The 15,611-nt window shown below is 37.4% G+C and overlaps 1 protein-coding gene across 4 annotated transcripts in view; it reads right to left on the reverse strand.

Moving 5' to 3' along the window:
• SLC4A4 (solute carrier family 4 member 4) overlaps nucleotides 1–15,611 on the reverse strand; it is a 328,200-nt gene that overhangs the window by 35,997 nt on the left and 276,592 nt on the right. For all 4 annotated transcript variants that reach the window (XM_070395274.1, XM_070395285.1, XM_070395260.1 and 1 more), the window contains one exon: nucleotides 10,021–10,212. In XM_070395274.1, the coding sequence (XP_070251375.1) occupies nucleotides 10,021–10,212 (192 nt within the window). The remainder of the gene's footprint in view (nucleotides 1–10,020; nucleotides 10,213–15,611) is intronic.

Genomic DNA, 15,611 nt, shown 5'->3' on the forward strand with positions numbered 1-15,611 from the left:
ATGTTTGTAGTAATTTGATATTGCCTCCATGGAAAACTAATAACTAATATAAATAAATAGTTTATCTATTTTAGTATAGTTATTATTTCCCAAATTTATATATTGATATATAAACCTGAGATAGCCCCTCGGCAAAGGCATTCTGGTCAAGTGTGGTGTTACTGAATTTTAAGTATAAAAGCAGCTAAAAGAACAAATGCTAATAACCTTCAGGATTACATTTCTTACAATTTATGGGGGGAAGAGATACTCAGTTTTGCTAAGTGTCCATCGATAAATGGTAATAATGTTGCTTAACCTCATTAAAAAGCACAGCCAGGGTGATGTGTTCTGTATAATATACTTCTATTTCCCTTTCCTCCCCCTTAAATTATACAATGCAGGGCAGTCACAGCAGAATTCACTCCTGCAGAGTGTTTATTGTAAGACATTCATTTCTAAGATACTGGATCCAGTTTAAACTCATAGTCAAGGAAATTGATTTTTCCCAGGCCACTTTTGTATTCAACTCTAAATGCTCTAATTAGAGGATGCAGGTAGGGGTGCTGTTTTAGCAGACCATTCAGATCCTATCCTACACTAAAAAGGAAGTTTAATCTGAAAGAGGCAAAACTGACAGCAGAACCAGAAAGCATCCTAAAACTGTCAAGCATGGAGTACATATAGCTTATCAGATATACTCCAGGACCTGCATAACAGGAGCTCTGAGTCTAACTTTAAGGAAATGAGGATTGCTTTCTTTGAGCCCTTCTCACACTTGCAAACACATGTAGAAAAGAAACATGTGAATTTCCTTCCATTTTAAAATTTATTTTACCTTTCATTTTCATCAAACTTGATCTCTTTCAAACACTACAAAATAGCACCCTTTTATGTGTCCCTATATCTCTATCCATATATATACCCATGTATATATAGAGAGAAATATTAAATTACAAATGTATAGTTCCTAATACTTCCTAATTCAGTACTAGCTATTACTGGTATTGATTACAAGTGCCAAAGTTTTCATGAGAAAAGCTGTTTGCACAAGATTTCATGCCCAATCCTGTGAATTCAGAAGCCTTAAACCTAACGTGGACAAACATTCTTATAGGTGACTATCCAATCAAATGCTAAGTATCTCCAGGCTCAAGCTTCCATATCCTAGGAATATAAACCATTACAACCTAAGTGAAACACACATTAAGATAACGCATTCCAGAAACAAAAGAGCTAAAGGAGTTCATTACTACAAAAGCAGTATTACAAGAAATGTTAAAGGGACTTCTTTAAGGAGAAGAAAAAAATTAAAACATATGAATGATAACATGGCAATAACTGCATACCTATCAATAATTACTTTAAATGTAAATGTATTAAATGCTCAAACAAAAGACACAGGGAGACTGAATGGAGAAGAAAACTAGCTCCATACATAAGCTGTCTAAGGGACTCATTTCAGATCGAAAGACATACACAGACTGAAAGTGAAGGAATGAAAAAAGATATTTCATGCAAATGGAAATTTTGCTGGAATAGCAATACTTACATCAGGAAAAATAGACTTTAAAAAAATGGCTATACTAAGAGACAAAAGAAAAGACATTTCATATACAATAGCCAAGATATGGGACCAGCTAAGTGTCCATTGATAAATGATTGGAAAAAGATGATATGATACATATATACAATGAAATATTACTTGGCCTTAAAAGGGACTGAAATCTCACCATTTGCAACAACACAGATAGGCCTAGAGGGTATTATGCTAAGTGAATTAAGTCAAAGAGAGAAAGACAAACACTGTATGATTTCAACTATATGTGGAATCTAAAAAACAAAATAAGCGAACAATCAAAACAGAAACTAACTTATAGATAGAGAACAGACTCATAGTTGCCAGAGGGGAGAAGGGTTGGGGGGTTAGGTAAAAACCAGTGAAGGAGTTAAGAAGTACAAATTGGCAGTTACTGGGATATAAAGTACAGTATAGGAAATAAATATTGTAATAACTCTATGGTGCCAGGTGGGACTAAACTTATGGGGGGGTCACATGGTAAGCTATGTAAATGTCTCACCACTATGCTATACACTTAAAACTAATATAATATTAAATGTCAACTGTAATTGAAAAAATAAAAGATGAAAGAAATTTTAAAAAGAAGGCAAGATATATTGCAAGGACTTGCCATAAAAAAAGTTTGGTGCTACAACATGATAACTCCCACCTCCATGCATGAAGGAGGAAAAGGAAAGTATGTTTCAGCTAAGATTATTTTATACTAGTGACCTGGTGCACGGATTCATGCACATTGAAAGGAAATTAATTAGAAGGTGGCTGGCAGGGTAGGACTGGGAAAAAGGGCCAGACATGCCATGGAGCCACCCTCCCATGGTCCTTCCCCAGCATCTGCGGAGTGAGCAGGGTCCCTCTGGCAGGTGGGGTCCCTCGGCCTGCGGGGATTGGGCTGAAACTGGCTCTCCAACATCCCCTGAGGGGTCCTGAAGTGCGAGAGAGCACTCTGCAAAGTTGCTGTCATACAGGGTGTGGAATGCAAACGCAAATGTGCAGTAAACCAGATTCGGCACCGACAGTGCCCCAACAACAACATAAAACACAGCTGAAGGTGGAATCGCACAGCCCCGTGAGGAATCGGGCTCCCTCCTCTCTGGTTTTTGGGTGTGTCACCTGAGAACCGCCGCTGCCAAGTCACTGCAGCTCAGCAGCTCCTGCATTGAGCATCTTTCCCCTGGTGGTCAGTGCAGGTCATAGCGACCAGTCAGAGGTTGGACACTTAGCATATTAGCTTTTTATATATATAGATAACCCTGGGTTTGAACTTTTTACTTTATTTTTTACCATCTTTTTCATTATAAAAAGAAAAAGAAAAAATACTTCTGACTCTGCAGAATTAATTACAAAATATCTCAATTAATCCAGTAAGAAGCAACCAGCTAAAATAAACTACCAAAGCAAAGAAGAAATTAAGTGGACTGGAAGAGAAATTCAAATAGCCATAAGCTGTTCTCTTGTTCTTGGGCAAAACAACCTAATAAATCTATTATAAACATATTCGTCATGAAGGAGGATACTTTATTAATTATTAAGAGAGTCATGATCATCGAGGCGCCACAGTGAGAAGCTGGTTGATTTACAGGGGGAAAATGAATTTGTTTCCTCTGAAGCCACAGAGGACATTCAGTTTTCACTTTGTGAGGCCTGCAGCTGCTCCTGCATTAACTGGGGGAAAGGCTGTGAGCCTGCAGAGCAGTTCCCATGGATGGAGCTGTTAGAACAGCAGGCACCCCAATAAACATTAATTTGCGATGTCAACTCCTCTCATGATTGTGGTGTTTGGAAAATGCTAAAAACAACTGTGTAAAAAGCATTTATTCTAGATGGACAAAAAGTAAGCCAGACAAATATGTGCCTTTTGGCAATCATGAAAAGGCACACCATACCATGAGAATTTTTACATTTGAGCTCCTAGAAGCCAATGCTATAAAGCACTGTAAAAGAAATAAGCACTGACATCAGTATAGCAATCATAATACACTGTACTTTGAATTAATAATACCTACTATAATTAGAATTCAATAAAAGGAAAGTCTGATTTAGACTCCAGGATTTTAATGCCTTAAGTTCCAGAGTCAGAGAGATTTGGGGGAACAAACAAGGGAATTCATTTGGACAATTTATCTGGGTGGGGCTTAGAACTTGCCAACGGAAATCTACCAGAATAAAAAAAAAGTTTTTCCAAGCATGGACAGAGAGGAGTAGGCCTGATGAAGTGGTTCAGCAGGGATGCTAAGGAGACCTCAGCAATCACAGGCCTCTTCCTCCATCCTGCCTTAAAACTAAGCAGTAGAACAAGGAACCAAATGAGTGTGTGCCAGAAGCAAATGATCAAATCCCATGGGAAATACGATGGCCTGGTCTGGTCACTTTATTCTAAACTGAAACTGAAAATCTGGAGTTGAACCAGAACAGTATAAACAGAGGAACAGGAGTCTGCAAACACATCACATGAAAAATGACTGTAGTCCTCAAGAAGTTGTGGGAAGAAACGGTCTTCAAAGATGCGAAATGTGTCCTAGGAAAGACTAAATATGTTCTGTGTAGCTTCAGAGGGAGAAGCAGACCCCGAAGATAGAGGTAGTAGAAAGGCAGATCTATATTTCTATCAAGAATGCTTTCAAAGACCTGAAGTTCCTGTCCCAAAAAGATTCAAGCAGCCCACCGGTGAAAACTTGTTAGGAATTAGGCGGCAACGTTGGATTAGGTGGTAGTCAAAGTCCTAACACTAAAATTCAATGATTAGGCCTAATTATAAAAATTTCTTGACCTTCTAATAGGGTCTTGTATATCCCCAAAATCATTACTATAAAGGGTTCTTGGGCTGTAAAAGATGGTTTTATAATTTATATTAAGGTACAAAAATAAAAATTAAAAAAAATTTCGTAAGTCATGGCTATAAATTAGACAATCTGGAAATGGAGTAGGAGACCATTTTGTGTTAAGGTATGGATTTCAATACTGGTGACTTTTCTATGATGGACAAGTAAGCTGAGAGTGCTTAGAACCAACAAGCTACCATGGTCAAATTACTTCTTCTGTCCACACACTGCCTTTATGCTGCCATTAAAGCTCTCACAAAGTGATATGGCCAATCAGTGCTCCCAACCTTATTTTTCTTAGGGGTCAACTTAAGTTGACTATTTTTTTTATTTATTTTTGTCAAATGTCCATAAGAACTGAAGTAGTTGTAATCTTTGTCAAATGTTTACTGGATTATGTTATATTTACACCTAAATATCCTTTTGTCACTGTTAAGAAAATAAAATATAGAAAAGAATTTTGAATTAAAATCAAGTGTCCTTGACTTTAAAAATTACGTTTCTTGGCACAAAATAACACAAGAATTTGAAAATCTGTTTCTCTTTCACTGACAGCAAAGTTATTTTCTGAATGAGTTTCAATAACCAGGCAAATGTCACCCAGTATTAGTAACACTAGACATACAATATATGCCCATGATTTCTTACTTATTTCTTGATATATTACTTATTTTTGTTTGACAGCTTTTACCATTCATCAGAAAGTTTCTGAGAAAAAAAGGAAATAGAATAGAGGTGTCACCTGATTTTTACAGAGTTGTTTATAAACTAAACACATCAAACTTTAATAGAATTGTCACAGGCCAAAATGTCAAACAAAAAACATGTTTCCAAAAATATAAGTCAATTGTGGAATTCTAGTCTCTCCTGTGTATTATATGGATAAAAACCAAATGCATCACCTAACTAAAATGCTCATTATGTTTTCACTGACATTTCTGAAGCCATCCATAAAGCCAGTCCTCAAAGACCACCATTAGCTTACTTAAGTCAAAGAAGGCACCAAAGTGTGACCCCACAGGAGATCATAACCATGAATGTGGCAAAAGGATCAAAATGAGTCATTATCATTTCAAAATCCAAAAATCTAACTCATTCAACAAATATAAAGTTCCAACTATGTGTTAGGTCCATGAATTAACTTGTCCTAGTATTGTGTCAAGCACAAAGTTATAATATTTTTTCCATATTGAAAGTATACAATATTATATGATATAGAATACTGTTTTGTTTTCTAAATACAGACATCAAAGAACTTTCTGCTCAAGTTTCATCTAAATAAAACATAGGTTTCATAGATTTCACCTGGAATCTACTGATTTTATTTATTTAAATAACTATTACAACTAGGATGCATTATCTGTAAAAGTCTTACCATTACATTAATTCATGTGAGGGTTTAAATTGTTACTTAGTCTAAGAGGAAAAAGAGAAAATTAAACAGTTCCTTAAGAAAGGCATTTTCATGTCAATTATATACATCAGCTGGCCACACTGAATTTGACATATTAAAGTTCCAATAATTTTGCCTAATTCTGAGGGCTCTATAGTTTTATAAATTCTACTCATCACAGTTCTACACTGTCTATAAGCTTCGGCTTTCATTTTGCTGGCAGACGTGCTGTGATGGCATTTTTGTTCCATGCTTTTGGTCACTTGCTGGAATGGGATTCTGGAAGAATATTTTATGTTTAATGCCCTGAGCCATATGCCACAGAAGATCACAGATTAAGCTGTGATGTTTTGATACTGAAAGACTTTGACTAAAGACTTGAGGCTGATGTAACAGACCAGTAACTGTGTGAGACAGCAGACTGATGCATCCCTCCAACAAGAACAGAGGCACGATGGAATACTGAAATTCCACCCACATCTACTGAGCATTCAGATTCTCTGGAAGTGACTGATATACAAATTGAATTCCTGAGAGCAAGACTAGCAAAGGAGAATTCTTTCATCTTAAGTGTTCATACTGATGGATTGCATGGGTAACTGACTCTGGTCTAGACAAAGTAATGAGAAACTGAACTAGGGAAACAGAAGTATAAGTGCAAAGGAAAGAGATTATAGCGGGACAATGAGGTTAATTTGACTTAAAAAAAAACTTGGAGAGGCAAATGCAATGGACACCATCTTTTGTCAAAACAGATCTATGTTCTATGCCTTTCCACCATGCTCTCTGCATTGGGAGGCTGACCTATGTGGTCTACAATGAGCTCCCTTGCTCTATGGATTCCAGGTGGATTTAGTCCATGGCAACCTGGACAGGCCAACAGAGGAAAGCGAGAGATCAGAGTACTGATTCCCTTCACTGTATCCCAGTGAGGCTGCCTCACACTGGCTACATCTCTCTATCCAAGGTCACAGTGCCTCTCAAGACGGCTCTCTCTACCCTTCTCTCTTCTTCCAGGTTCCAGCAGCCACTTCCTTTCCACATCCTTTGGGCTGGGATAGTAACAACCCAACTGCTATGAGCACTGGACACTATACTCTCCCTGTGGTTTCCCTAAACTTAACCTCACCTAAGTCCACAGTTTGCTAGGAAAGGGTACATGTTAGCCAATGGCAGTGCTGGAACTGGAATCTACAGCTTTTGTGTTCCTACATCTGTGCTCTTTCCTTAGAATGCAGCATGTATCTACTTGACTAGTTTCCATGAGTCAAGTCTTAAGTACCTAATCTGCACCCAGCATTTTGCTAATTGATATGTGAGGAAAAAAATAGAAGTACAACAGCTTTCCAGCAGTTTACAGTCTTAACTGATTAATAACTCATACAAATGTTTTGAAAGGAGTACGAAAGAGACATGACTATGAAGACTACAGAAAAATAGGGTGTTTTGTAAGACCAGGGTACTGCCATCTAGTATTAACATTTGGAGATCTCAGAGGTTTCTTGTCGGTGTGAGTGAGAAAGGAGTAACAGGCTTAATTATTGTATCAATAATCAAGGACTATCTAATTTATCATGTTTAAGCATATAAGTTTTAATTGTAGAATATAATATGTAAGTGTAAGAATCTATAAACCTATCTGCTCCTACCCTATTGAGACCATCCTTCTAAATGACAACTTAAATCAGGGGTGGGAACCTTTTTTCTGCCACCGGTTATTTAGATATTTATAACATCATTCTCGGGCCATACAAAATTATCAACTTAAAAATTAGCCTGCTATATTTGATCAAAAAATTAATTAACTCACCCCTAATGCCTTGGCATGGCCAGACCAAAGGATTTCATGGGCCTTATAAGGCTTGAGTGCCGGACGTTTCCCACCCTGGCTTAACTAAAAACATATGTTGGCAAATGAACAAGCAATTTTTTTACATATTATTCATGTATATATGTGTGAATTTGTGTATGTATTGCAACTATTTAGCTGCACATGTGAAGTAAGAAGAGGAAAGTCTGAAAGCCCACACACCTGAACATTGCTTCTTAGAAATAACATGTGTTCTCCTCCTGTTTACTGTATGATTTGGTATATACAATTCTCAACTATGATGGAACCTTCTTAACAGGAACTGTAACTACAAATGCATCATTATTCTATTTTCACATATTCACGACTTTTTCAAGAGCATTTATCAATGGCTGAGAAATCACCTGCTTGGATTCTCCTAAGGGAAAAATTTCTTTAAATCTGAAGAGCTATTTTCAACTTTGAAATTATTGCTGGAAGAAAAAAGGTAATGTCTATATAGACAGTTAAAATTATCTCTATTCATCTTAAGGTTGAAATTAGTTTATTCTGTTAATTACAATTGCTTCACAAAGTTTTCACTTTTCCACTTGTTATGTCTAAATATCAGACTTCGGAAAGTGGATGATGATTCCCAAGATGCTCGGTGAATTAATAATTAAGAAAGAAAAAAGCCTCAATAGAGAAGAAATCATCCTAAAAGACCTTTCCTCAGGAATCTGTTCTACAGGAAACTTTCACCATTGAAGAGGTAGGTCAAGTAAGCATATTTCCCAATGTGTGAAGGTGTTACAAGCTGAAACATCTTCAGGGACAGGCAATTAATCTGAATGTGTGAAGTAGCCAAGTCTTAGACAACACAGAGTTGTGAGGACAATAACTGCCTGCGAAGTACAGACCCCTAAGGCCTGAAGTGTGTGTATGTGTGTGTACAAATGAAGAATGGCTGGGGCTGAATTCTGCCTGTGGACCACCAGTTTGTGGTGTCGATTTTAGGCAGACTAAGTTGAATACTTCTTTCTACATTTCAACTTTGTGGAAATTTTTCATTCCTTGGGTCAACTAGTTCAAAACATTTCATGTATAGCAGTGGTCTGAATGTGTGTCCCCCCCAAAGTCCATATATTGAAATCCAAACCCCCAAAGAAGATGGTATTAGGAGGTGGAGCCTTGGATTGTGCTTAGGTCATAAAGGTAAAGCCTTTATGAATGAGATTAGTATTTTTATTAAAGAGACACCAAACTGATTCCTAGCCTTTTGACCACATGAGGACACAGCAAACAAGCGATGGCTATGAACCAGAAACAGGGCCTTCACCCAACCATGATGGCTTCTAATCTTGGATTTCCCAGCCTCCAGAACTGTGAGAAATAAATGTCTGTTGTTTATAAGCCTCCCATTCTATAGCATTCTGTTACAGTACCTCAAATAGACGAAGACAATGACCAACCTACCCCTTTATTTTCAATTTTATAAGAAGAATCAAGGAGTCAAAGTATTAATTTTAAGTTTCATTTCCTAGGCATTGAAAAAAGGAACTTCCTCAAATGCATCTCATGTCTTTTAAGTTCTTCCACTCCTTGTACACAAAACACAAGAGGAAAGATTTCATGAAATTCCAGTATAGAGCAGTTCACTGATAAAAATCAGGTATTATCAAAATTACCTAAGAATTACTGACATCCTAAACACTGAGAACTGAACTGTGAAACAAAGGATTATCTTAGTTTTATTCTTCAGGCGAAAAAAAAAAAACCACACACACAAAATGCCATTATCTAAATGTTGATCTTATCTTGTACTGTCTCAAAGAATCACAGTTGTGACTTTCTGTTCAACCAAGCATATTAATGGGAGTCAGGATGTCTGCACAACTCAACTCAATCGTCTGTTTTTCCATACCACGACATTCATTATTATGGGATGGAAAGTTTGGCTAAGATAATACTCATATCTTATGCCAATACTTGTATAACAACACAGTTGAAGTTTTCTCCCACGGCTCATAATTTAACTACTAAAATACTCAATTGGACATCTGATGAGCAAGAAATTCTACATCAAAATTTCTGATTAATATGAAATGAGTTTTTGCTTCCATACGCAAACACTATAGATTTAAAAGATATTTTCTTTAACTTGTGAATTTTTACATACAACGTACTCCATTTTTTCATTTTAGTACAGTCAGAATTATGACAGTCAGAATTTATGACAGAATTATGTGAACAAAATCCATGGAAGGTTTTTCAAAGCTGGACTATAATTATTTTAAAAATACCTATGCATATGGAAAAAGACTGGAAAGCAAATTTTTAAATGCACAAAATTACATTGGAAAGGTTGAATTACAAGTGCCCTTTTCCTTACATAAAAATGTATCATTGTTGATACAGTGTAAATTCAATGAAAATTACTTAAAGCTCAAGTACTTACCATGGTTGGAAAATAACGACTGGTTTTGAATTTTTTCAGAGCCATGGAAGTGGTGTAGGTGCCCAAGAAGAGGATGAAAGACATGAGTGTGACATCAGGAACAAAATCGCAGTTGCTCCCCACAAGCTGGCCCCCATGTTTCAAACACTCCTTCTTCGACAAAAGTGCCCAGTCAAAGGTAGCATTGTAGTACTGAAGAAGAAAAACATTAACATTTTTCTAGAGCACACTGACATATCAAAAGCTTTTCTACTTGATGAGCCTATAGGGATTATGTTAAAAGTCTCTGGACAACAGTCTGAAGGCCACCTTTGCAGGGTGACACTGGGTGAGATGTTAATGGGATAACAAGGACGGGTGCCCAGGAGGCTGGCAGTTATTGAAAAGACAATGAGAATGTCACAGTCTGTTACCTACTTTGAGCTACAACCTGACAGTCACCTATTTGTTCAACCGAAACAAACCAAGTCCTTCTTTCCCATCAGTCTTCCTGAGAGTAAACTGAGGCACAATATCCTGTCTCAAAATGTGAGAGTCTGAAACACGGTTGTTCAAAAGTACTTACTTTTGTAGTGAGCAGCTCCTTATGCTTCAAGCTTTTAATGCACTAAAAGTTAGTATATTGTTAACTACTCATTTACCCAATATTTTCACAAATGAGCTATTTGTTTTCTAAATAACTAGAGTTGGAAAATTAAGGAATACATCTATAAAATGTTGATGGACCCTGCTTTTTCAATGTACATCCTGATAAAATATAGCTTTTTTTCTTGTTGACTCCAGGTCTGCATCATGAGCATCCCTCATTGGAAAGTGCAATAATGGGCTGTGGTGTTGAGTATGGGATATCCATCCATCCCTACATTACATGGCCTCAAGCTCAAAGGTCAATTTTCAAATTTCCTTCTCCTAAGTTTCTGTCATGTTGTCAGTGTTGTGCTCCTCAAGAACAGCTCACTCCTGTTCCTATTTTCTGTTTCTACTATGCAGGAGAATCCTTTTGCTAAGGTAATGAATAGGCCAGTGCACCCATCCACAGCTGCTCTGAGTTTTAGCCTCGACCAGCTCACAGCTCCCTCCTTCTCTAGAGAACTGCCTTCAGCCTAAGTCAGAGCTACCTCACCTGGAATGTTATACCCTCCTGAAGCCAATTACTGACCACACACACTAATGGGGTGCTACTGACTGAATATTTGGGCTCCCCTAAAACTCAATGTTGAAACCTAATTCCCTATGTGATGGAGGTGGAGCCTTCATGAATGGGATTAGTGTCCTTATAAAAGGGACCCCAGAGAGCTCCCTTGCCCTTCTGCCATATGAGGACATAGTGAGGAGAAGGCTGTCTATGAGGTAGAAAGCACATCCGCACCAGATACTGAATCTGCCAACACCATGATATTGGACTTCCTCTTGGGTACAGGGCTAATGGGTATGTTATGTGTGAACAGAAGAGCTATTTGAGGATACCTTGCAAATAAGTGTGGAAAGGGAAATTTCTCCTGTCCTTTGGAAGCAAGAATTCTACCTCAAACCAAATGCATCCTCAGTACCATTTACTGTAAAATGAATTCTCTTGATATGTTAATAGGAGTGATCTAGTCAAAAAAGATCATAGATATAAAAGAAGACTTTCTGGACAGGAAACGTGCTATATTTTTATAGAACTCAACATGTAAAGTGCTCACACTTTTCTTTTACAACAACAACAAAAATAAACTCTAAATCATTCCCTGAAATATTTTTTTTTATATTAGCTTCAACTTAAAAACACCTGAATTGCATAATTACTCCTTTATCAAATTCTGCTCCTGAGAGTTGATTAACCATGTCTCATTTTGTTTTTTCAAATTTCTGCAAATGGATGTTTTCAGCAGAATACATTTAAAGTTTAGAGGTCATGATAGGTAACAGATTTCTTTGTTTTAAAATCAGCAAATATTTACTATAATTTCAGTTAGGGTCTTTTATATTGGCAGAATGACTTTTTTTTTTCAATTGCCACCTGAGGATATGTTTTACTGATTTTTATTTTAAAGAGAGAGGAAGGGAGAAGGAGAGAGAAAGAGAATTTTTTTAAAAAAATCAATGTGAGTGAGAAACATCCATTAGTTGCTTCCCGTATATGGGCCCAACCTGGGATCGAACCGGCAACGTAGGTATGTACCCACAACCTTTTGGTGTATAGGATGAGGCTCCAACTAAGCCACCCAGCCAGGGCCAGAATGCTTTTTTATAACTAGAGTTCCCAAAAAGGTAGGCTGCATTAAAACAATCCCAACAGGAAGTTTTATTGATTTTCTTAGAGAGATTCAGGTTGAAGTGAAAACTATACACATGTACGTGAAACAATGGAGATGTTTTTTTGCGTACACACAATGCTTCATTCACATATCCATTAAGTGCTTTATTCAAACCTTACCGAGTTCTCACCATGTGGAGGCACTGACAGTGAGTGGACCAGGTGGGTCAAAGCAGATTGTCCATTTAAATGGAAAGTGAGAAAAAAAAAGTAAAGGGAATGGGACCAAGTTTCTGGTGGTCTTAACTGAGGTCAAGCTCATAGAAGAAGATGTTAGTCTATTTATCTGGATCTCATCTTCTAGGGACCCTGTTTATATTAAGTGGACTTGTTTCTAACTCTTAAAAGTAGAATGTATACTAAAATATTAATTTCAAAATTTAAAATACTATAGCATCCTCTCCAATCACAAAAGTGGGGGCTAGATGAGAGAGGATGGGCAGAATGTTGACAGTCTCTGAAGCTAGGTCATATGTATGTGGGTTTCACTGTGCTATGCTCTCTACTTTAGTGCACGTTTTACATGTTCCATAATAGTTTAAAAACTAGGCACTAGGCACAGGTAATCTTCAAGGAGATTTAAGGACAGAGTGGTTCCTGCACTTATCTTTCTCAATGAGAGAAAAGCATAAGGACGCTACGCACAAGAAGATAAACATGACATTCCATTTCCTATTGAAATGAATGTTCACTCCTCGAATTGCCCAGAAGGTATATCAAATCAAAGCACTTTTGCTTTCATGTCTGGCTGCCAAGCAGAATATACGAGACTATAATACTTCTTAGTCCTATGATTCAACAGCATCTCCTTGTAGACATGATATGCTTTTCTGGGTAATATAATAAGGAAAAAAAATTGAAAAATTAAAAATTCTACATTGCTCTCTTTGAGTATAGACTGGTAAAACATATGCCTTTTTAAATATATATAAATGATGGTAATGTTGTAAATAAAAGTCTCAAGGTAAAATAGAACATGTACTCATTTAGGGTTCTTCCCTGCAGTGGGTGAGTCAGATTTGCAGTAATCTACAATCTTATTTTATGATGGACAGGATGCATTTGAGCTTCACTTGTCTGTATTATATGCATTATTGTAAAATATCAAAACTAGTTAAGATTCAGGAAGTTTCAGGATACCGTCACAGCTGGATAAGCTATAAAATCGTAATTTTTAAACATCCAACAGAGATGAGGATGCAAAGAAACCTAAATAAATTCCAAAAAGTTACAAAACCTTCAAAAGCTGCCTCACCCGTGGCAGAGTAGCAGGTGGAAGATAAAGCAACTACAGATGGAGGTAAGGAGAAATAAGCCAAATCTTAAATGAACTTTTAATAGCTGCCTAACTGCCCGTTAGGATTCTGAGGGGCCCCAGGCATCAATGGAGCCTGTATCCACCCACCAAACTTTCTCACAGTCTTTGCCGTGTGCCCGAGTAGCATAGAGAAGGCTGGAGGTTAGATAAAATTGCTGCAAGAAATCCCCCCTTAGACCCAGAGTCTCCACCAAATGCAAGAAAGCCCCTTTCCTAAGATGGGAGGCAGGCAGGAGAGCTGAGAGAAAACCCTTGGAGCCATTCAGGCACTTTTGACTAAGGAGGACTAAGGCATCTGACCCCTAGAGATTGAGGCAGAGCAGTCAGAAAAAGAAAGATCTCTCAAAGCCCAAAAGCTGGGGCGTAGAACAAGATCTAGAACATTCCATGGGGCATTCTGGGATGAGGGGGGTGTTTTTGTTTGGGGTGGCAGTTACATGAGTGTATAAAATTGCCAAAATGCATGGCAGTGAACACGTAAGAACTGCACATTTTATGACAGGCCTCAATTTACTAAAAAACAATTTATTTATTTATTTATTTGACCCTTATACTGGGTGGAGCAAAAGAAGGTTTACAGGTGTTTGTATGGAAAATAATGCAAAAGGTAATCAATAATAATACAAGAATAAACTTTGTGATTTGTGTACTGACAACTATAAGCCTACTTTTGGTATCTTGGGTGTAAATACTATTACCATCACCAGTTTTCAAATGGGAAACAGAAGTTTCCACAGGATATTTTTTAAAATTTTTTTATTAATTTATTACATATGTGTCCTTATCCCCACATTACCTCCTATCCCCCCAGTCATGCCCTCACCCCCCTGTTGTCCGTGTCCATTGGTTAGGCCTATATGCTTGCATATAAGTCCTTTGGTTGATCTCTCTCCCTTACCTCCACCCTCCCCTACCTTCCCTCCGAGGCCCGACAGTCCGGTCGATGCCTCTCCGTCTCTGGATCTGTCCTTGTTCATCAGTTTATGTTGTTTATTATATCCCAGAAATGAGTGAGATCATGTGGTATTTATCCTTCTCTGACTGGCTTATTTCACTTAGCATAATGCTCTCCAGTTCCATCCATGCTGTGGCAAATGGTAAGAATTCCTTCTTCTTTTTTACAGCAGCATAGTATTCCATTGTGTAGATATACCACAGTTTTCTAATCCATTCATCTGTTGATGGGCACTTAGGCTGTTTCCAAATCTTAGCTGTGGTAAATTGTGCTGCTATGAACATAGGGATGCATATATCCTTTCTGATTGGTGTTTCTGGTTTCTTGGGATATATTCCTAGAAGTGGGATCACTGGGTTTCCACAGACTATTAAGTAGTGGAGTCTTGCATCTGAAGGTAGGCAGTCTGACACAAGAACTCAATATCTGCAAGTCTTCTACATGAAACAGTTGTGATTACCCAAACAATGGAAATGGGCAAATTTTGGAGTTGGAAAGCCCTCAGTTCAAATCCTGGTTTTACCATATTCTGGTGATATGGCCTTTGGAAGGTCAGTTAACCTTTCTAAGCCTCTGTTTCATCTATAAATTACAGGTTACATAATAGCTCACAAAGTTATTGTAAGGATTATAGACAATTAATGTAAAGAGTCTGTCCCCTAGTAGGTGCTTAAAAAATTGTAGTTATTGCTGATGATAATAATCATATTACCTCTTCAATACTCACTTCTAGATTATCTACCTATATATTTTCTCTGTGTGTGTGTGTGTGTGTCTATGCAAAGTACACACAAAGGAATTGATATGGATAGAAAAGGAGAGATGAAAATAGAATAAACATTATCTTTCATAATTAACTATACACATATGCATATTTTTTCCTAATTTTTTCTCTGAACATAGCCACTTAACAATTTAACTAAGGTGTGCAATTAATGCTCACAGGAGGGGCTGCTGCCCTGAAGTATACAGCACTCACAGGAACTGAGAGGGTAAACATTTCAATTTGCAAACACGGA

Source organism: Myotis yumanensis, unplaced genomic scaffold (genome assembly GCF_028538775.1).
Source record: "Myotis yumanensis isolate MYYU_CA2020_CCGP unplaced genomic scaffold, mMyoYum1.0.hap1 SCAF_1, whole genome shotgun sequence".
NCBI lineage: Eukaryota > Metazoa > Chordata > Mammalia > Chiroptera > Vespertilionidae > Myotis > Myotis yumanensis.